The sequence below is a fragment of the Carya illinoinensis genome, chromosome 2, assembly GCF_018687715.1.
Source record: "Carya illinoinensis cultivar Pawnee chromosome 2, C.illinoinensisPawnee_v1, whole genome shotgun sequence".
Lineage (NCBI taxonomy): Eukaryota > Viridiplantae > Streptophyta > Magnoliopsida > Fagales > Juglandaceae > Carya > Carya illinoinensis.
Window position 1 is genome coordinate 23,145,880 of NC_056753.1, and position 19,820 is coordinate 23,165,699.

At 38.6% G+C, this 19,820-nt stretch overlaps 4 protein-coding genes and 1 pseudogene across 22 annotated transcripts; 4 read left to right on the top strand and 1 right to left on the bottom strand.

Moving 5' to 3' along the window:
• The first annotated feature begins 316 nt into the window (after nt 1-316).
• Nucleotides 317-5,748, top strand: LOC122300392 (26S proteasome non-ATPase regulatory subunit 14 homolog). The gene is made up of 6 exons (XM_043111000.1): nt 317-516; nt 767-944; nt 2,195-2,276; nt 3,936-4,112; nt 4,188-4,355; nt 5,294-5,748. Exons 1-6 carry the CDS (start codon nt 375-377, stop codon nt 5,483-5,485), a joined length of 939 nt encoding a protein of 312 aa, XP_042966934.1. The 5' UTR covers nt 317-374; the 3' UTR covers nt 5,486-5,748.
• Nucleotides 5,749-5,901: 153 nt separating this feature from the next.
• Nucleotides 5,902-7,832, top strand: LOC122300393 (annotated as a pseudogene).
• A 562-nt stretch (nt 7,833-8,394) lies between these two features.
• Nucleotides 8,395-9,304, top strand: LOC122300396 (major allergen Pru ar 1-like). Its single transcript, XM_043111018.1, has 2 exons — nt 8,395-8,751; nt 8,842-9,304. Exons 1-2 carry the CDS (start codon nt 8,568-8,570, stop codon nt 9,138-9,140), a joined length of 483 nt encoding a protein of 160 aa, XP_042966952.1. The 5' UTR covers nt 8,395-8,567; the 3' UTR covers nt 9,141-9,304.
• Nucleotides 9,012-16,503, top strand: LOC122300394 (protein FAR1-RELATED SEQUENCE 5-like). 19 transcript variants are annotated; one of them, XR_006240019.1, is made up of 13 exons: nt 9,518-10,344; nt 11,583-11,743; nt 11,827-11,919; nt 12,007-12,096; nt 12,199-12,288; nt 12,408-12,521; nt 12,639-12,746; nt 12,868-12,957; nt 13,041-13,110; nt 13,189-15,293; nt 15,392-15,551; nt 15,642-15,745; nt 16,061-16,503. XR_006240019.1 is itself a non-coding variant. In XM_043111004.1 (12 exons), the coding sequence occupies exons 2-12, from the start codon at nt 11,669-11,671 to the stop codon at nt 15,669-15,671; spliced, it is 3,006 nt and encodes a 1,001-aa protein (XP_042966938.1). In that variant the 5' UTR covers nt 9,012-9,145; nt 11,583-11,668; the 3' UTR covers nt 15,672-16,503. The 19 variants fall into 19 exon arrangements, 15 of the variants coding, with proteins under 15 accessions (XP_042966938.1, XP_042966941.1, XP_042966946.1 ...); XR_006240017.1 differs by having other exon boundaries at nt 15,392-15,532; XR_006240018.1 differs by having other exon boundaries at nt 15,392-15,532; nt 16,360-16,498.
• Nucleotides 16,504-17,616: 1,113 nt separating this feature from the next.
• Nucleotides 17,617-18,553, bottom strand: LOC122300397 (uncharacterized protein At4g04775-like). Its single transcript, XM_043111019.1, has 2 exons — nt 18,367-18,553; nt 17,617-18,273 (listed from the first exon to the last, which is right to left on the bottom strand). Exons 1-2 carry the CDS (start codon nt 18,514-18,516, stop codon nt 17,989-17,991), a joined length of 435 nt encoding a protein of 144 aa, XP_042966953.1. The 5' UTR covers nt 18,517-18,553; the 3' UTR covers nt 17,617-17,988.
• Nucleotides 18,554-19,820: the final 1,267 nt, after the last annotated feature.

The window sequence follows — 19,820 nt, forward strand, 5'->3', positions numbered from 1 at the left end:
CAATCCAAAAAGCTCTACTTCATTAATTCCACGAGTTAGCCACGTTAGCTCTGGCCGGTCTAAAAGCAAACCATGCTTGCTTTTAGATTTTTTTCATTATATTTATTTTATTTTGTGATTTTAAATATAAATAAAGGGAAATGCTAGTAAAGCTTTTCAAATTTACCCTTTAATCTTATTACTTATGTATTTTAATTTTTTTAATTTATTTATTTTTACGTAATCAGAAAAATAAGTATTAATTAAATTGTATTTTTTAATAATTAAAGATGTTAAAAAAAAAATTCTCCATATTTTTCCCAGCGGCCCGCTATCACCGTCCGTAAATAAACAGTGAAGTAAACGGAACTTGCTGCAAAAGAAAAGAAGCAGATATGTCGGGCATGGAGAGGTTGCAGCGAATGTTCGCCGGTGCCAGTGGCGCTTTGGGTCACCCCCCGCCGGATTCTCCTACCCTCGATTCGTCTGAGCAGGTCTATATTTCTTCCCTCGCCCTCCTCAAAATGCTCAAGCACGGTACTACTCTCTCTCTCTCTCTCTCTCTGTTTTAGTTGAGCCTTTTCGAATCTGGACTTGTTGAAGACTCTAATCTGAGCCCATTTTGGCTTTGTGAATTTTTTCCATTTGTCACTTGGATTTTAAACCCCAGGGCTATCTGATTCTTAGTTCTAGGTTTTCTCTAGGATTTGCTTTAGCTTTTGGGGCCTATTTGGGGAGTTGGATGTCGAATTTTTGTTTTAATTTCCTGATTGGATGTGAATGATAGGAAGAGCTGGGGTTCCCATGGAGGTCATGGGCTTGATGCTGGGGGAGTTTGTGGACGAGTATACTGTTCGTGTTGTGGATGTCTTCGCAATGCCACAAAGCGGTACTGGGGTTAGTGTCGAGGCCGTGGATCATGTCTTCCAGACTAACATGCTTGATATGCTTAAACAGACTGGACGGTAATTTCTTCTTTTAAATTATATTTTTTAAGATCCTGTTTATTTATACTTCAATATGAAAATATGAATTATCCCGGTTAATTATGCGCACGACATGACATGTGCTTTCTTGATTCAATTGATTTGCTTGATAGGAACTAAAAGATAACTCTTCATGGAATTGAAAGCTCTCTAGAAGTTGTGTTTGAACTGCTGTGTGTGTGTTGGTAGACCATGCTGGTAAATTGAAATGCGAGTCTTGCATATTGTGCTTATTTTTTTTAATCTACGTTAGGTAACTCATAACCTTAACTTTGTTCACCTGGCCACTTGTAGAGGAGAGACGGCAGTTAGTCTAAATCATTGTTTGTCCTTTACTTGTGATATTAGTTAAAAGAATAGCAAGAGTAGGACTTGCTAGATTGTGGATTGTGGTACGAAAGGAAATTGACGGTGGTCAAGGTAGTTTTTGTTGTTATAGGGCGAGGTTTGGATAGTGAAGTGAGATGAAAGTTGAATAAAATATTGTTAGAATATTATTTTTTAATATTATTATTGTTTTGAGATTTGAAAATGTTGAATTGATTATTATATTTTGTTTGGGAATTTGAGAAAGTTGTAATGATTTAGATGAGATGAGTTGAGATGAGTTGGGGGGCTTTTGTATCCAAACTGGGCAGAGTGCTTAATTATCTTACAATATTCAAAGAAGAGGAAGATTATTGTGATGAATTGGTGCTGCTTTCATAGAAGAGATAAGTCAATTGATTTTTGTCTTGCACTATGAGGTGGCTATTGTGTTATTGGAATTCTATTTTTGGGTTGTTTGGGCAATGGAAAAGGCTGGGAGATTATAATTTTGGAGATTTTCTCCACTCCCGTTACCCTCAAACGCTATCCAACTAGAGGCTTTTATCACTTTAAGAAGAGTAATTGATGGAGGAGGAGGGGAGATAAGTTTGTAAAGGAGCTAAATTTGTTTTCTTTGCAATCCCTCTATGTTGGAACTTGAAAGAACTTTTGCATCTTATACTGGCTCTTATATGTTAATGCTTATGTTTGTATAAGTATGGGGATCCAAATCAATGCTTCGAATTGCACATCTGTATGAATTCTTCATATTTAAGAATAAGGCATTTTCTTTAGATTTTAAGTTCTGATATCAATGCTTCCATGTTTAACATGCATCAATAGATTATATCCTTTCCTTGGTTGGCGTATATGGTCCTTTTTCTCTGCTTAATATTGTTTTTTTTTGCTTGATATTGTAGACCAGAGATGGTTGTTGGGTGGTACCATTCACATCCTGGATTTGGATGTTGGCTCTCAGGAGTGGACATAAACACACAGCAGGTTGTCTAGTTTTTTCTTTCGTATTTATTTGTTTATGCTTCACCTCATTCTTGTTCTTGCTCTTTCCTGTTGTACTCTAACCTACATTGACATCTGGTATTCTCTTAAATTATCAAAAAACCTTCATGAAAGCAAAAGTATTATGTTTTAATACAAATCTTATCTAAATAAATAAATAAATTATGTTTAATACAAATGAGGGCACGTGTCTCTGTTATGAAGAAAATGTTAATGGTTTTATAGAAACATTCTCAACTTACCTCTATAATTATGGATTTAAATAATGAACTGGATGGGTGGTTGGACCTATTCAACTGCAATGTATTGCCTAAAAGAAGCGGGGTCATACCCATTCATAACTTTTCGAATGTTGATCCAAATGTGTAAACTGGCATTATTATAACTGTCCCAACGATTCTGACAGCTTTTTTCATCTCCCTAAATTCTGCTGAAGGTCAAAGTCCTTCACCATTGCTCTATTTCTATGGCTCTTCCTTTGTTCTTCCCTCCCTGTGGTTTTCCTTCCATCCATTTGACAAAGTCTAAACTCACTCAATCTCCACACCCCTGGTTTTCAACATCTCTTAGCTCCATCAATACATCACTACCTCTCCTTCATCGAAAGGGCCCCAAACCTCTGCTCCTTGGCTGAGCTTTCACTGCATTTAATTTAATTGGGAGTGGTATTTAGGATTTACTTAATGTGGAGAGAGAATGAGAATGAAAGGGAGAGAAATGGAAGAGAAGGGATAACCCTGAGGGGTAGCTCAGTTGGTCAGGCCTTGGTTTTGCTCCCCAATGTTCACCAGTTGGAGTCCCCTCAGTGCCACTAAAGGTTTACCTGGCCGTTAACTTCAGGCCTCAGGGACCCGTGGAATTATTTAAGGTGCGCACAAGCTGGCCCGGACACCCACATATATATATATAAAGAAAAAAAGAAAAGGAAAGAAAAAAGAAAGGGACGAGAAGGGATAGATGGAAATGGAGCAGGCAAAAGATAAGGTTGAGGTGAAAGAGCATCCTACAAGAGTGAATGTGTGGAGCATGTCTTTTTCACTCAAAATTGTGGAGTCTTGTCGGCTTTTCATCAGTTTATTTTTTTTTAACTTGTTTAGTTTAGGAAAGATAGGTTGTGATTACGTTGATATATAATGGTTATGGTTTAGATGAAATATTATTTTTCTTTATGAATAAGAAGATTTTATTAAGACAAATATCAAGGAAAAGCCAAGTACACAGGAAGAATACAAATACCGAACCTAGTTACAAGTTGAGAACTAGAAAAAGAAACAAGAAACTCATGGACTCTAGTTCCATTAAAGACAATGGCCAAAGCCCACAAAAATAAGGTATTAAAGAAAAAACATCTAAGTTTGTCCACCGAGTGTTCCTTATCTGTTAATGAATAAATAACAACCATATATATACACACAAATTTGTTAATTAAATTGATTATTATGATGAAAATAAATTTTGTTTGGATCTAGCTTGATGTTTCCAATTCTCTCGATGATTAGATTTTAAAAGTCACTTAGCACCTGGACTCTCAACAGTTTGTATGGATGTTTTTCTTTTCCTTCTTTTTCCTTGGTGGTGGCTTTTGTCTTTCGTAATCCAGAGCAAAATGCTTGACATGCTTGAGCCTTTTATCTTCTGCAGAGTTTTGAAGCTTTAAATCAACGTGCTGTGGCTGTGGTTGTGGACCCAATTCAGAGTGTAAAAGGGAAAGTGGTGATTGATGCATTTCGTTTGATTAACCCACAAACCATGATGCTTGGCCAGGAACCGCGGCAGACAACATCTAACCTTGGGCATCTTAATAAACCATCCATTCAAGTGAGTGCTGAACAATTTGTAGTCTAGCTTTTCTTTACAATTCAGTGATTTGACCCCTTTTGATGCTTTTTTCAGGCATTGATCCACGGGTTAAATCGGCATTATTACTCTATAGCAATTAATTACAGGAAAAATGAACTTGAGGAGAAGATGTTGCTTAACCTTCATAAGAAGAAATGGACTGATGGCTTGACACTTAAGCGATTTGATACTCATTCTAAAACTAATGAGCAGACTGTTCAGGTAAGGGAACAGGAACTTATTTGGCGCTTCTTTTTATGAGCTTAAACTGCAAAAAGCTTGCTTTTGTAGTTCCTTAAAAGCTTTGTATAACTATCAGTTTTAATTATTCCTATTTGTCTAGAATGGTATTATATAAAGTATATGAGGAAGATGATGATGGTTACATCTATTTTGATGATAATGATGATGGTCCTTTGCTTTTTTTTTTTTTTTTTTTTTTTTTTTTTTAATAAGTAAGTCCTATCCTATGCTTAATTTTAAGGATTTTGAACATATAGATTGTTAGATCAGGAAAGAAAATAAATTTATTTATTATATGTTTAGTTTAATGGGGGTGGGGAATGAAGGCTGATTCAAGGATGGATTGGGGTAGTTTATCAGTTTTGATAAATAATAATCAGAAAAGAAAGAATAGGAGATTCTCATGCCTATCATATCTAACAAATATTTTTGTAAGTGATTATACATATCATATATATGTTAGGGAAAATTACTGTTTAGATCCCTGCAGTTTGGACTTTTTACAGATTGGTACCTTTGGTTTGAAAAAGTATCAAACTAGCCCCAGGGGTTTGGGTGTTTGAAAACTAGCCCCAGGGGTTTGGGTGATACTTCAAACTGGTTCCTCTGATACAATTCCGTTGGTTCAGTGATGGAAAATGCTGATGTGGCACATCATAACCAATCAAAAGAGGACACGTTATAATAGTCAACTTAGAAAAAATTAAAAACTACGCAATCAAAATAAATATTTAAAAGAAATCAATTGAAAAAAAGAAAAGAAAATGGGGCAGCAGGGTAGCTCCCACAGCCACCACTTTGGGGGGTCTAATTTGAGGTGCCCAAGGGTGGCCCTCGATGGTCATTGTAGGGTGGCTGTCAGTGTTATATACTGCTAAATCTCATGTGATTATGCATTTTTGTTTTGGCATGTGCAGGAGATGCTGAACTTAGCTATTAAATACAACAAGGCAGTGCAGGAGGAAGATGAGTTGCCACCAGAAAAGCTTGCAATAGCAAACGTGGGCAGACAGGATGCAAAGAAGCACCTTGAAGAGCATGTCTCCAACTTGATGTCGTCAAATATAATCCAAACCCTGGGAACCATGCTTGATACAGTTGTGTTCTAGATCAGTATTTCGAATGGGTTTGTTTTTCCTCGAACTTTTTGTCAATCAATTCTATCATTCCTTGAAAATTCAGCACCGTAGTGGATATGAACGGTCAAGAACATGATTTGATCAAGTTTTAGTGGTGATTTTCTTTCATATCTGTATTAGTTTATTGTTATCATAACTTATAAGATTTCCTTATTTAATGCTTTTGTGAGTGTGAGAATTGTTGGGCATTTGTGCCAAAATTTAGTGCAAGAAGCAAAATGCTATATATGCTATCCTTATGCTCTTCATTATCCATCAGTCTTTAAATTTTTTATTTTTAGAAAAGAAGTTTATTTAATGATTGATAGACAATGTCACATTAGTATAAAGTGAAAGAGGTTGAGAAAGGTACAAGATCTCGCATTCCATCAACACAATCCTTTAACGGTGAGGGTATGCGATCTGATTGGGAGGTTGATATTTTGCAGCCTAGCAAGGCTGCACCGGCTGTGGCGACAGGATGCAGCAACATGCCACCCACATTGGTTAACCCCAACCATGACACTACGACGATTATCACATTTTTCTGCCATTTTAGAATTGAAATTGTATTGTTCATAAGATAATATTCTTGTGTCTTTTCCTTTCTGCTTCAAAAATTACAGGATGGATGGATGTATGCCACCTAAAAGATAATGGAAGTTAAGTGAAATGCGAGACAGAAAAACTCTTAATATATTCATAACAGTACATAACATGTTCTCGTACATGCACGATATCCCACGGATTAAGCAGAAACTGCAAACATCTTGATGGCGTATTTACAGTGAAGATGTCAATTGCGAAAGAACAACATGCCTTTTACGGTTTACCTCAATTAGCAGCGATGCCACTGTCAATTCTCCTAGATTTTTTTCTCATGCTGCCGGCATTTATCCCTTCATTGTACATGCATGTTCCGTTGCTTTGGATTATTTAGATCCACTTTTTGTACATTTGCGCAACTGTCCCCAAGCCGAAAGGGTGTCATACATAGGCCATCGAGATCCATAATTTTGAACTTTGTGTTCGTATTTTCCTAGCGTAAGGTGGCCAAGGAGGCTAAGGCCCCGTTTAGATTATAGTCATTTAATCTAACGCACACCATGACAAAGACTTACAACCGAAAAGGACACAAGTCCGGGAACAAGAGTGCCTTGACTTCAAACTATTAATACCATTTCCCTGCTATATTCCCCTGTCAAGTTCAAGAAACTCAACACTCTCAACCCATCCTCTTTAGAAGTTAAAAGTTCCCAGCTAGTTTTAATCCTTTAGGATATCATGGATGTGATCACATATACAGACGAGTACACTTCCCCCATCACTCCAGCCAGATTGTTCAAAGCCCTGATCCTTGATGCTCACAACCTGATCCCAAAACTCATCCCACAGGCTATTAAAAGCATTGAATTCACTCAAGGGGATGGAGGCGCTGGTAGCATCAGGCAGATCACTTTCGCCGAGGGTAACCAAGCTAGCATATGTTATTTTATCATTACATGATTTCACATCTTTAACAAGAAGAATTATGTTATATACTGCATTCTCATCTCATTTTTATCAGACTGTTGATGTGACATTACTCATACAGCATTAGATCAACTCTTATTCCTCTAAACAAAAAAAATTCAATGGTTGATGGATAATGTCGAATTGATACAGTAAGATAACTGTAATATTGGAGATCATGAATGTAACAAGATTGTTATACATGCAGGTAGTCAATTGAGCACACTTAAGACCAAAATTGATGAGGTGAATGAATAGAACTACTCATACAAGTACACTGTGATCGAAGGTGATGCATTGGCTGAGAAGCTGGAATTCATTACTCATGAGGTCCAATACGAGCCAACACCAGATGGTGGCAGTAAAAATAAGATGACAAAAAAGTACCATACCAAGGGTGACATTGTGATCAAGGAAGAGGACATCAAGGCTGGCAAAGAGAAAACACTGGGGATGTACAAAGTTGCAGAACCCTATCTCCTCCAAAACCCTGATGCCTATGCTTAATCCGCACTGTTTTTTTTCTTGAATACTAGTGCTCTTTCAACCAGTCTCTTATTATAATTCTGCTTAATGGTGTGGCTTATGCTTTTATCTGTCTATCTGTCTGTAATCGCCATGTATTGGCATTGTAATAATTCTCAGTCACCAGTGATTGTGGGTGTTAATTAGTGTAATCATGCACTGTTTCTTCCAAAAAAGCTATACTCCCTCGAGAAAGTCAAAGCCTGGTTTGGATGAGAGCTAGCCAACATAAACATGGTTCCTGTGGTTGTTTCATTTTGCATTGATTTAAAGTTTCGAATGAACTAATAATATTAATTAACTTCTTTTTCTTTCATTCTCTCAACGGAAATTGAAAATAAGATATCGAAGTTGCGTTATAGCTGTTCAAACCGATATATCTGTTCAAACCGATATATCACTCCATAAATTAAGAGGCTAGGAACCATTTCATGTGCTGTTTGTACTTGAAAGAATTTTTTTTTTTTTTTTTCAATTTTGGACTGACCAAAATTGGATGTCAAAAAGAGATTCCCATAAAAATAAATAAATAAAACAACCAACCCATTTACCCGAGACAGTGTGATGTTTCCTTATAATTTATTACTCCCAATCCTAGTACATGAGGGAGAAATATATATCTTATTAGTGTTAATATATTTTTCTTCTAATTTGGTCCAAATTACCCAACATAAATATTTTTCTTTTCCTGCTGAAACCGGCCTACCTAATCTGAAATCATGGACACTCCGTGTCACTACTCGTGGCCCTGGATATTTTTCTTTCTTAAAAAGAACTCTTCCATCCCGTGTTGATCTGGTCGACTTCACAAAGAGTTCAGGTTCATATTATATATTTAACACCACATTGGACTTTGAACATAGACCAATATTACATATAGTAAAGTCAAGCCAAAGCCACCTACCCTCTCCCCAATTTCTGCATAGCTACAAAAATAAGGTCTTCCCGTTCCCCTCTCAATACTATTCCCTCACTGATCCCCTTCATTTCATCTCCTTTTCCTTAGCATTGCCCTTGGTTCATAGTGTTAGCAGTTATGGGTGTCATCAAAATCAACCATTCTTTTGCAACTCAGGTTACTCCGGACAGGATGTTCAAGGCCTTGATCCTGGACTCCCACAACATCTGCCCCAAGCTCATGTTCTCATCCATAAAGAGTATTGAATTTGTTGAAGGCCAGGGAGAGGCTGGGAGCATCAAACAGATCAATTTCACTGAAGGTAATTTAGCAAACTCTGTATTTTGAAAACAAATATGTAGATATGTTAGTTGTAACGTGATAAAAATGGTCTGTTTGTTACAATATGCAGCAAGTCCTTTCAAATATGTGAGGCACAGGATTGATGCAATTGATGAGGAGAAGTTCACATGCAAGCACACTTTGATCGAAGGCGATGCTTTAATGGACAAGCTTGAATATATTACCTATGAGGTGAAGTTTGAGGGATATGGCAGAGGAGGATGTATCTGTAAGTTGAGCAGTGAATACAAAGCAAAAGAAGGTGTAGAGATCAAAGAAGAGGATATTGAGCTTGGAAAGGACAGAGCCATAGGGATGTACGAAGTTGTGGAGGCCTACCTCTTGGCGCACCCTCGTGCCTATACTTAAAACAAGTTATGTAATGATTTTCGGCACCTGGTTTTAATGGATGATTATATCTGAGTGTATGTATGTCTTACTTTCTTTCAAGAAATTTTCTTTTTTGTTCTTTGAGATTGTGCAAAAGATAATTAATATGTGAATTACCATTGCCTTGCTGTTTGTGATTTCAACTCGATCTGTTCTAGAGCGATTAAAAAATTGGGTGTTCTAGCAGTCTCAACAACTATTAATCAACATGGGCTGCGAGCTCATTGACATTTGTTTCAGTGGCAGTCTGTATACTTGGACAAATGGCAGATCAGGCAAAGTCAACATGAAAGAGAGACTAGAAAGAGTCATTGCTACAATCCCATCTGACTCAATTTAATTCCTAAATTCTGCAGTATCTCATTTCCTAGCCACCTCTTCATATACCCAAATACTGCTGGTGTTGATCTCTATCTTTCCCTGGCCAATTTGAAGTCCGAGGAATTATGGATTTAAGAGGAGTTTTCCTTTAAGCTGATGTCGACAGCTTGGAATCAACATTGTGGTGGGTCCTCCTGTATATGCCATAACAAAACAAGGATGGGAATTCAAGCGATGCATAGCCAGCCTCTATATGCCCCACAAGCCAGGCCCAGCTAAACTCGAAGCGCCAGCTCATTTTCTTTTATACTCTATTTGAGTATGGAACTTATTTTAATAAGAGTTCTTCTATACAAGGACCTACTGTACACGCAACCTCCCCACTCCGCCTACGTGGCAATTTTTTATTTTTTATTTTTTATTTTTTTTAGGGAAAACGCGGGCGTTTTGGTCAGATTTTAGATTTCAATTCCATACCCCCCCCCGCGTTCTTCATTTGTGCTGTATTCTCCCGCGTCCTCCCCCCTCCCCCCCCCGGTCGTTTTCCGTGAAGTCGAACGTTGGCCGGCGCTGGGCGGCGCTGGCCACACAGCAGGTGAAAAATACGCCGGAAAGGGGGTTGTTGCAGCACTGTGGCACCGTGTGGGTCCATCATTCCGGCACGGTGTTGGGTCGGTCGGCTGGGTTTGAGTTATTGCAGAACCCCGGTCGCGGTGGGCAAGGTGGTCCACGTCTGTCGACGGAAGTCGAGCGGCACAAACAGAACCGAGCGGAACTGTTCTAAGAGAAGGGAATCGGGTCCACTATCAACGTCGGCAGCAATCCGTGGTGGTAATCACCAAGCTCCGGCTGCTATATTTCCGTAAGTCCCTCCTCCACCGTAAGTCCCTCCTCAAGCGTCGATTAATTCAATATATGTATGAAAAATTTTGCCTTTTCTCGAAGCTTCTGTTATTACGTTTAGTATTAAAGGAGAATTTTATATTTGTTGGAAGTAAATATTTGGGTCTGTCGAAGAGGTTGATGTTCTGGTGTTAAAGTGATGAATTCGAATTTTTTTGATCTGTTGCTTATAATTGTGTTAGGGTTTGCTGCATGTTTATAGGGTTTTGATTCCCTTGCTGTTTGAAGGTGCATGGCATTTACGGCATGATGTTTTGGTTAACAATATGGGGAATTTCGAAATATTTCCTTCTATAAATGTGTAGAACAGAATTAGACATGGACTTTAAGTCCGATTCTGGAGGCTCAGTTGAAGCTTAATGGTTTAGAAATTGTAGGTGATGTATGTACCTAGCTGTATGCCAAAGTAGGTGTTGTTTAGTTTAACTCATAGTTTGTGATTTTATTTGGCACCTGAGAGGTGAAAGTCAGTATGGATCATTTCGGTTTTTATGAAATGAGATTGATTGTGATAATCATGATGCTGCTTTTGTGTTTGTTGATGCATGAGATTGGAATGGAGGGAATAACAAATTGTCAATTGAATGGAGGACCCACCTGATTAACATGATTTTCCTTTCTTCTTGTTGAAATTTTGTTATTCATAATCACAAGGAGGCAAGGACTGACTTCGTTTAGCTCTTTTGAGAGGGAAATCAAAAACCCATGACCCCATCTATCTTTAAATTTCCCCAACTCATTTACAGCCTCTTCTTCTTCTTCTTCTTCTTCTTCTTCTTCTTCTTCTTCTTCTTCTTCTTCTTCTTCTTCTGTTGTGTGTGTGTGTGTGTGCACTGTGCAACAAAAATATTGGCAGGAAAAAACCATAAATAATACATAGTGGGCCTCCCATGAATTTGACTAATTTGGTTTGACATGGCACATAGAATCTGTTTTAGCAGGCAAAAATCCTGCCTTGGATATCCGTTAGCTTGCTTATCGCATTTAGAAGTGATCTTTTTACTCTTGAATGGGACAACTTGTAATGAGGTTTTTGGGCAGTTTTTGGCAAGCTCTTGAACATCTAATTAGGGGTGTTTATTTTCTGTACTTGGAGTATGCCTAATTAGGTTATGAGGTTTGATTATGAGGGTTAGATAGCATTTTTCCTGGTTATTTTTAATTTTTCTGACATTATAGTTTGAATGCATGTTGCAGTTGCCTGATTAGGGTAATGTGGTGGTTGAGGGATTTCTTATGTTGATGCATTATTCTTGTTCCCAATTCTTAGTTCAACAATCGTGATGGGCAAAGAGGAAGATGGAAGGCCACCCAGGCCATCTACGTCGACTTCTACCACCCATGTAGGATACACACAGGTTATTTGATTCTATTGTGTTGTCAAAAACTTTCCTGTTACATTTACTTAATCCATTAAAGGTGCTTTTTTTGTATGTTATAGGGATATTATGGTACTGTAAATCCATATAATCCGCCATATATGATGCCTTCAAATACATTTCCAATTCCATATCCATATGCTTGGGGTAGCCAGGTAAAGTTATTTTACCTTTTCCTATATATATATTAATTTTCTGGAATGGGTTTGAGTTATTATAACGCAGTGGGTTGGTAACTGCAGTATGTCGCAGTGCCACCCTTTGGACCAAACATGGCATCCTCAATGGTGAGTAAGCCGAAGGAGTTGGGTCGAGATGAAGATACAAACCAGGTAGGAGGATAGGTTCGGATCTTGCAACAATTTTATAAAAAATTTTCAGTATGAGTGCGTGCGTGGGTTTGGGTTCTTCTAACATAGTCAGAGTTCGTGCAGTATGTGCCAATGCGACCCTTTGGACCAATGATGCCATCTCCTCCGTCGAGTAATCCGGAGGAGTTCAGCCGAGGTGAACATACCACGCAGGTTTGTATTTCTCAATCTCATCTTTAATATTTTCTTGAATTTAATTAATGATGTTTTTATTTTTAATTTATGGTTTGGGAGCGGGTTTGGAGCATTTCTAACTGTGGGGTGGGTAACAGCAGTATGTGGCAATGCCACCCCCCTTCGCAATGCCACCATTTGTCCCTTCGTTGGCATCCCCTCCGTCGAGTAATCCGGAGGAGTTCAGCCGAGGTGAACCCCAAACCATGCAGGTAGTTCACCTCAAACTGACCTTTAATATTTTTTATTATTTATTTAAATTTCTTCGTTATTTATTTCTTGTGCGTGCGTGTGTTTGATATATTAACACTGTGGGTGGGTAACTGCAGGGGGTTGCGATGCCACCCCCCTTCGCCAAACCAACCTTTGCACCTCCGTGTCCATCCCCTCTGTTGAGTATTCCTGAGGAGTTGAGAGGAGCTGAAGATTCGACGCAAGTGTTTAGTGTCATTATTTTGTTGTAACTCTATATTTCCCATGAATGCATTTGCCGTTAGACTAGTGCGTGCGTGGGTTTCAGTTATTCTAACACATGTTGAGCATTGTGGGTAACTGCAGTATTCCTCATTGCCACCCTTTGGACCAACCATGCCATCCCCTACGTCGAGTAATCCTGATGAGTCGAGACGAGTTGAAAATACAACTCAGGTAGTTCACTTCAGTCTATTTCCTCTGTTTTTTCTTCTACCTCCGTATTTTCCTTACTGATTAACACAGTAAGGAAAATACAGCATTCAACTATGCCACCGTGCGGACCAAGCAGGCCCTACCCACATTCAACAACTGAAATACATGTTGGAGGTACACGTTTATTCATACGAGTTAAGATCCCATGCCATATTGTGGAAACCTAATATGGGTAACCATTTATTTGTACAGAAACTGAACCTGAAATAACTGAATCGCCAGATGCGGAGGGGATGAATGATCTATCAGATGATGATGAGAAAGTTGACCCTCCAACAGCTGGTATGAAATTTCCATCTGATAATGAGGTTTTGCTGTATTACAAACGATATGCCAAACAAGAGGGTTTTGGTGTGATTATCAAACGGACAAAGAGAGATCTAGATGGGAATGCCAAATATGTGACGATTGGTTGTGCACGTGGGGGAAGGTATTATCCTAGCTATAGTAATTTAGCTAAGCCCCGAGCAACGACAAAAACCGATTGTAAGGCAAAAGTAAATGCTCGGGTTGTGAATGGTGAATGGGTGTTGACCAGTGTTGAGCTGCTTCACAACCATAGTACTGTTAGCCCAAAGAAATCTAGATTCTTTAGATCTCACAGAGTTTTAGATGAATACAGTCAGAGGATGCTCGACTTGAATGACAGAGCGGGTATTCGGATGAATAAAAATTTCCAAGCACTTGTGACTGAAGCTGGGGGGTTTGAGAATTTGGAGTTCCAAGAGAAAGATTGCAGGAATTATATCGACAAAGCCAGATATTTAAGAATGGGTAAAGGGGGTGGTGAAGCACTGAATGACTACTTTACGAGAATGAGGAAAATGAATGATGGGTTTGTGTCCGTCATGGATGTGGATGATGAGTTTAGAGTCAGGAATGTGTTTTGGGCTGACGCACGAAGTCGGGCAGCATATGCGGTTTTTGGAGATGTTATCACTTTTGATACTACGTACCTAACAAATAGGTACGGAATGCCGTTTGCTCCCTTCGTTGGAGTCAACCATCATGGACAGTCCATACTCCTGGGGGCAGGGTTGATTTCAAGCGAGGATACAAGTACGTTTGTTTGGTTGTTTGAAGCATGGTTAGAATGCATGAACGGACGAGCACCTCAAGCCATCATAACAGACCAAGACCGTGCAATGAAGAATGCCATTGGTATTGTATTCCCGCAAACAAGGCATAGATACTATCTCTGGCATATAATGCTGAAATTGCCAGAGAAATTGGGATCCCACGGTGATTACGACGCAGGGTTGAAGGCCAACATTCAGAATGCAGTCTATGACACACAGACTTGTGATGAATTTGAGGAGAAGTGGCAGCAGCTAATGAATAAGTATGACCTAATGGGAAATGCATGGTTGGAGGGGTTGTACACGGAGAGGTCTTTTTGGGTACCGGTTTATTTGAAAGGTGTATTTTGGGCAGGGATGAGCACTACCCAGCGGTCTGAAAGCATGAACGCCTTCTTCGACGGATATGTCCATTCCGGTACGACGTTGAAAGAATTTGTCGATCAATATGACAATGCTTTGCGGAAGAAGGTGGAGACGGAGACGGCAGCTGATTTCCAATCGTGTAACCAAACGATCCCATGTGTTTCGTCATTCAAAATTGAGAGACAGTTCCAATCATTGTATACAAATGCTAAATTTAAAGAGGTTCAATCCGAGGTTTGGGGGATGCTTTTATGTAACCCTTCGCTTGTCAGCACACAAGGCAGCATTTCCACTTTCGAGGTGCTCGAAGAGATTTCCACCCCCGATGGACAAACCAAAATTGTGAAATACAACGTTTACTTGAATGAAGAGGAATTCGAAATTAAATGCACTTGTGGCTTGTTTGAAATGAGGGGGATTATCTGTAGGCATGCATTTAAAGTCTGTCAACTGAAGTACATTCATCACGTGCCAGATAAATATGTCTTAGATCGATGGAGGAAAGACATAAAGAGATCTTACAGGCTGGTTAAGAGTAGCTATGATGATTGTCGGGCCAATACGGATTCACGGCGGCATGACGTTGTTGTTAAACGATGTCTACGATTTGCTCGACGTGTACCATGGAATGATGAGCATGTTAGTTCTTTCTTTCAGCTGTTGGAAGAGTTTGAGCAGAAGGTAGTAGGATTACAGGCTGAGTCAGGATCAACGAGGTTGAAATCGACTGTCGATGCCGATAGAGGTAAGAAAATATTAAGTCCACTTGTTATTCGTGGGAAGGGGAGACCGCCAACTCGGAGAAAGGTCCCAATGGTCGAGAAGGCTGGGAGGAAGCGAAAGAAGAAACAGGTACTTTCACGTAAATATCAAGAATTTTATGTGTAGGAAGTTCTATTCGTACACAGCTGATTTGGTCCTAATGGGTAATTTTCTATTTTCCATTTTAGACTTATAAGAGAATATTTGTGGAGGAAGACCAAATGGGCCATCCTATGCCAGCAGAAGAAGTTGCCGGTGGTATTGACGAGGTTGTGCTCCCAACCCAGTGTAGTAATCTAACACAAGTAACACCTCCAGCCACTGAGCAGGTTTGAGCATAGGTATTATGTACGTACTTAGGGTCTATATTTCCCTTACTATCAATGCAAGAGCAATCAATATATTCTACTAATTGGCATCATTGTGCTATCTCTTCAGGCTACGCCAATCTTGCCCCATGGACTTTAGCATATACACTAACAGAATTTTGGTTACTAGTTTCACAAATGTTTGCAGTATCCATGATTGGTTGGCACTTGTCGGTAAGTTTTCTCCAATTTTGCTATGCGGGAGAAAATTTCCAGCAGTTGGAGACTGCATGTTTTTTTCCCCCATATGTTCCATTACTACTCCATTACATCCAGCATCCATTCAGTATGCTTTATTGTCAACGAATGCATTTATTGTGCAAGAATGCATTTGTTGGGTGGGTATAAAAATTAGACCTTTAAGTTGCTAATTTATCCTTTTTCTATGCATGTATATAATCCAATTCCCTCTGGCACCTCCAGGAACTCCTTTGGTGTTGGGTACATGATTTTCCAGCCTTTAACAGTTTTATGGTTGTGCACATGCAGTGTTGTATTTTGTGGGAGAGATGAGCATCATCATCTTGGTCTTCTACCTTTGCATTGAATTGTGGGGAGTGTAGCGAATATTATCTGAAGCTCCGACCATTATGACGTCAAACATAACATACCAATGACACTATATGTTATATTTATCGGGGAAAACACAAGCTTGCGTTGGGATCATAATATCCTTTGAATATTTCTGCATGTTACATTTTTTATATTGCTACATGGTGTTCTGTTATTGTGACTTGTTCTAATTCTTCTTTGCATGCTAATTTGGTAATGTTGGTCTATTATTGCAGTTTTTGGAAATGGGTGGCTTTTTGGGATCCAGATCAACTATGCTAAATTTGTACAGGTCTGGAAATAGAGGTATTTTCACACATGGTATCCGTGTGCGTGGTATGGTTGGGGGATTTTGTATAGTGACCTGAGTAAATGCATCCTATGACTATATTGTACAGTAGGTATTGAAAAAGCCTAAATACCTCGAGTAAGACGATATGTATAGGGAGTGGAGAATAGATATTGTAACTGACATGTCTATATGAAGTGGATATCCATGATCAACTTAGATGGATAGGTGCATAATGAGGTTTTGCAGCTATTGAAAACCCATGTATAAAGTTGATGCTGGTTTTGTTATTTTTATTTGATGAAGAATGTTGCTAGCGATGGGTGGTGATAGTAACAAGAATTTATGTTGAGCATGTTAATGTAACTGGTCGTGTACTCACAAATAGTGGTTTGTTCTCTTCCATAATGCTGGATATAATGAGGTTCTGCAGGATGCGTGAAATGCATGTGTCCATATGTTAAAATCAAACATATGGTGCTGCAAGCATGTTGAGAATAGGAAGCTTGCAAGGTTTCCATCGTTGGTTAATTGGGTGGAGTGGAGGGGACATGATGTATTGACTTTTTTACAAGAGGCTCTGTTATTGTAACTGCGCTTATACTTTGTATGGAGGTTATTAGAAGTTCCACTCATAATAATAGGGTTGAGTTACTTCAAGCTTGCGTTGTGGGCAAATGATTGTAGACCTTTCATATATGTCCATTGTAACTAAAGAACTTTTGTGGGCAATAAAGAACTTTTGTATGATGATTGGGTTGTATATACAGGTACAATGTAGCTAATATTTATTTATGTTCACGTTGAAAGAAGAGGTATTGCCATGTAAATTATTCAGTAAGTTTTGTCCTATTTATAGTGACCATAAATATCTTCCATTCAAGGGGAAGTGGGATATACAGGTACTATTGTAGTTAATATTTCGCAAATGGGAATTAATTTTTTTTTTTTTACATTGCTGGATCCTGAAAGATTGCATTATTTTGGGGGATGTTGCCCTCCTAATTTGGTGTTTGAGGTTGATTTCGTTACGACGCAGGGGTTGAGGAATTCACGCTGCTGTTATTCCAATATTCATTGGTTGTTTTTTGTTTGGTTAGGTAAAATAAATTCTTATATTTATCCAGTTGAGAGAACTGCAGTTTTTCATGGGGAGTATGATAATTCAATGCTGTATTTGGTTATATGGAACGTGTAAGACGGAAGGGGATGGATTCACGGCGGCAGAGTTGTGCTAAAAATACATTTCCCATACCACAAAATTATCATATGCGTCCACTACAATCTGTATCAAAGCCAAAACAATAACAAAAATTCTATACAACCCGATCTGTTGGGCATGGACATTTTCAGTATGAATGCTTTACAGACAATGCACTGGCAATGTTTCAGAATTTCTACTTGGCTGTTCACGTTTCCAAATCTTGCCACGCCATACAGCATTCAAGTTCCAAAATCTTACCAAAGCCTAAAATTATCCCCAGCTCCAAAACAGCTTTTACAGGCTGGGAAAATATGAGAATTCAATCCCAATATTCCACTACGTTTACTAATTTAGATCGAATAGGATACACATTCAGAACCAACCAAAAAATCTAACAAGAGATACAATCCAACACATACACAACAAAATACGGCCAATCCTATTCGAGGCCATCCTTCTTCCGAGTTCGTCTTCTTGATTCTTCAGCAGAGTCTCCCTCTCCCTTAGTTTGTCCTTTTCTTGTTGGGCTTCATATTCACGCAACAAAACAGCATCCTCCCTCAGACGAAGTTCATTCTCTCTTGTCTTGTTGGCAGTCTCACGTAGTACTGATTGCAGTATATCTTCCCAAACGAAGAATTGACATCTTGTTTGTCCCTGTGTACAATTAAGGAAAAACGATATCCAAGTTACTATAACTTATTGTACATGACCTTTAATATGATATAATCCAAGTTCGAGAGTATTTACCGTCTGGAAATTTGGACAAGCATAGAATTTCCTATTCGGGTTTTTGTGGGTGCGGGAGATCTTTAATGGCGCTTTCAAACCACACCAACAACTTGGCGAGTCAAGTTCAAGATCATTCAGTACACACGATGATGATTGACTTGATGCCATAGTTGATCTAGATGATGATTGACAAATGCCAAAACTATCAATGCAGTTGTAGCTGCATGCGTAAAATGCTAACAACAAAACGCAGGTCAAATTGAATCATCATGCAGTTAATAGTATACAATGGGTGTGTTGTGAGTAAATCTTACCGATTTCACTGCAGGATCTCGTTGCTGTCCTTAAACTTTTGCATCATAGCGGGTAAAAATACACATGGTAGCAATTGTCTCTATCTAACTCTCCCTTTTCCAGACTATGTTTGGGTTGGAGATGTTCAATGAAAGTTTATAAATTTATAGAGCAAATTAGGGTACTTCAAGCAGGTTTTTTTTGTTTTTATTATTGGTTTTTTTTTTTGTTTTTTTATTAATAATTGTGGAAGGTGAGGGACAATAGAGAACAGTGGGTTGGAGATGGCCACAGAGTTGTGACATGGAAGGTAGGTTTTCCTATAGCTTTGATTCACCGACCTCAATCGGACTGTAACAGGGAGCCCATGCATCCAATGCCATTTTCGGATGTTTGAGTCTATACTCTAGTTAAGACCTACCTTTGAGGAAGAGTCAGTCTCCTCGGTTGTGTGAGGCAAAGGGTCAGGTTTGTAGAGTGTTCCAATTCAAGCCGTGGGTTGTATGAGTGAAGTGTGAAGAGCACTTCTAGTTCATATTGGCAGGATGTGCCAATTCCAAATTACTTCGCAAAGGCAGTTGGTTTTATAATTTATCACTGTTCTGAGGCTCAGAAATTAAAAATATAGAATTTATAATTGATCTCTTTCCTACCTCACTTAAGTTATGTAATCCTGTTTTTTGGTATTGATTTAAATGATAGTATTAGGATTAAGAGCTACTTTTATTTAAGATAGTATGAAAGCAGAGCTAATTATATTTAAGATCATAGTATTAAAGCAGAGGTTGATTTTATTTAATCAACCATCCAATGTCTTAACAAAACTACTACGTTCAAATGCAAGCATCCATGAATATTCTTCCACTGTCCAACAAACGTAATTAAGATATATCTATATACTTAAAGAGTGTGCATGAGCTAAGAGTGACAGCATAGCAAAATGTGAAATACTCATCCATGATGATTCAAGCGATTTAATTGAATACCAGTTACTAATGGTCAACATGAGAAAGCTTTGTATAAAGAACCTTAAGAGTCTGCAAGCTTTGGATGCATGCTGGAAAACAAAACAGTATGTGCATATAAAAAATTTAATCAATCTACCTTAAGCCTGAAAAGGCAAAACATTCAGGGTAGCATGCCCATCGAGATGCGAAAATCATTAAACCATAACTGTG

What these genes read in the sequence shown, in the direction of transcription:
- LOC122300392 (XM_043111000.1), top strand. Translation starts at nt 375, where the DNA reads ATGTCGGGCATGGAGAGGTTGCAGCGAATGTTCGCCGGTGCCAGTGGC. An exon ending in CCTCAAAATGCTCAAGCACG is followed by an intron (nt 517 to 766) that starts GTACTACTCTCT and finishes TGTGAATGATAG; the next exon opens with GAAGAGCTGGGGTTCCCATG. An exon ending in CTAATGAGCAGACTGTTCAG is followed by an intron (nt 4,356 to 5,293) that starts GTAAGGGAACAG and finishes TGGCATGTGCAG; the next exon opens with GAGATGCTGAACTTAGCTAT.
- LOC122300396 (XM_043111018.1), top strand. Translation starts at nt 8,568, where the DNA reads ATGGGTGTCATCAAAATCAACCATTCTTTTGCAACTCAGGTTACTCCG. An exon ending in ACAGATCAATTTCACTGAAG is followed by an intron (nt 8,752 to 8,841) that starts GTAATTTAGCAA and finishes TACAATATGCAG; the next exon opens with CAAGTCCTTTCAAATATGTG.
- LOC122300394 (XM_043111004.1), top strand. Translation starts at nt 11,669, where the DNA reads ATGGGCAAAGAGGAAGATGGAAGGCCACCCAGGCCATCTACGTCGACT. An exon ending in AACTGAAATACATGTTGGAG is followed by an intron (nt 13,111 to 13,188) that starts GTACACGTTTAT and finishes TTATTTGTACAG; the next exon opens with AAACTGAACCTGAAATAACT. An exon ending in GGAAGCGAAAGAAGAAACAG is followed by an intron (nt 15,294 to 15,391) that starts GTACTTTCACGT and finishes TTTCCATTTTAG; the next exon opens with ACTTATAAGAGAATATTTGT.
- LOC122300397 (XM_043111019.1), bottom strand. Translation starts at nt 18,516, where the DNA reads ATGGCATCAAGTCAATCATCATCGTGTGTACTGAATGATCTTGAACTT. An exon ending in CTTGTCCAAATTTCCAGACG is followed by an intron (nt 18,274 to 18,366) that starts GTAAATACTCTC and finishes AATTGTACACAG; the next exon opens with GGACAAACAAGATGTCAATT.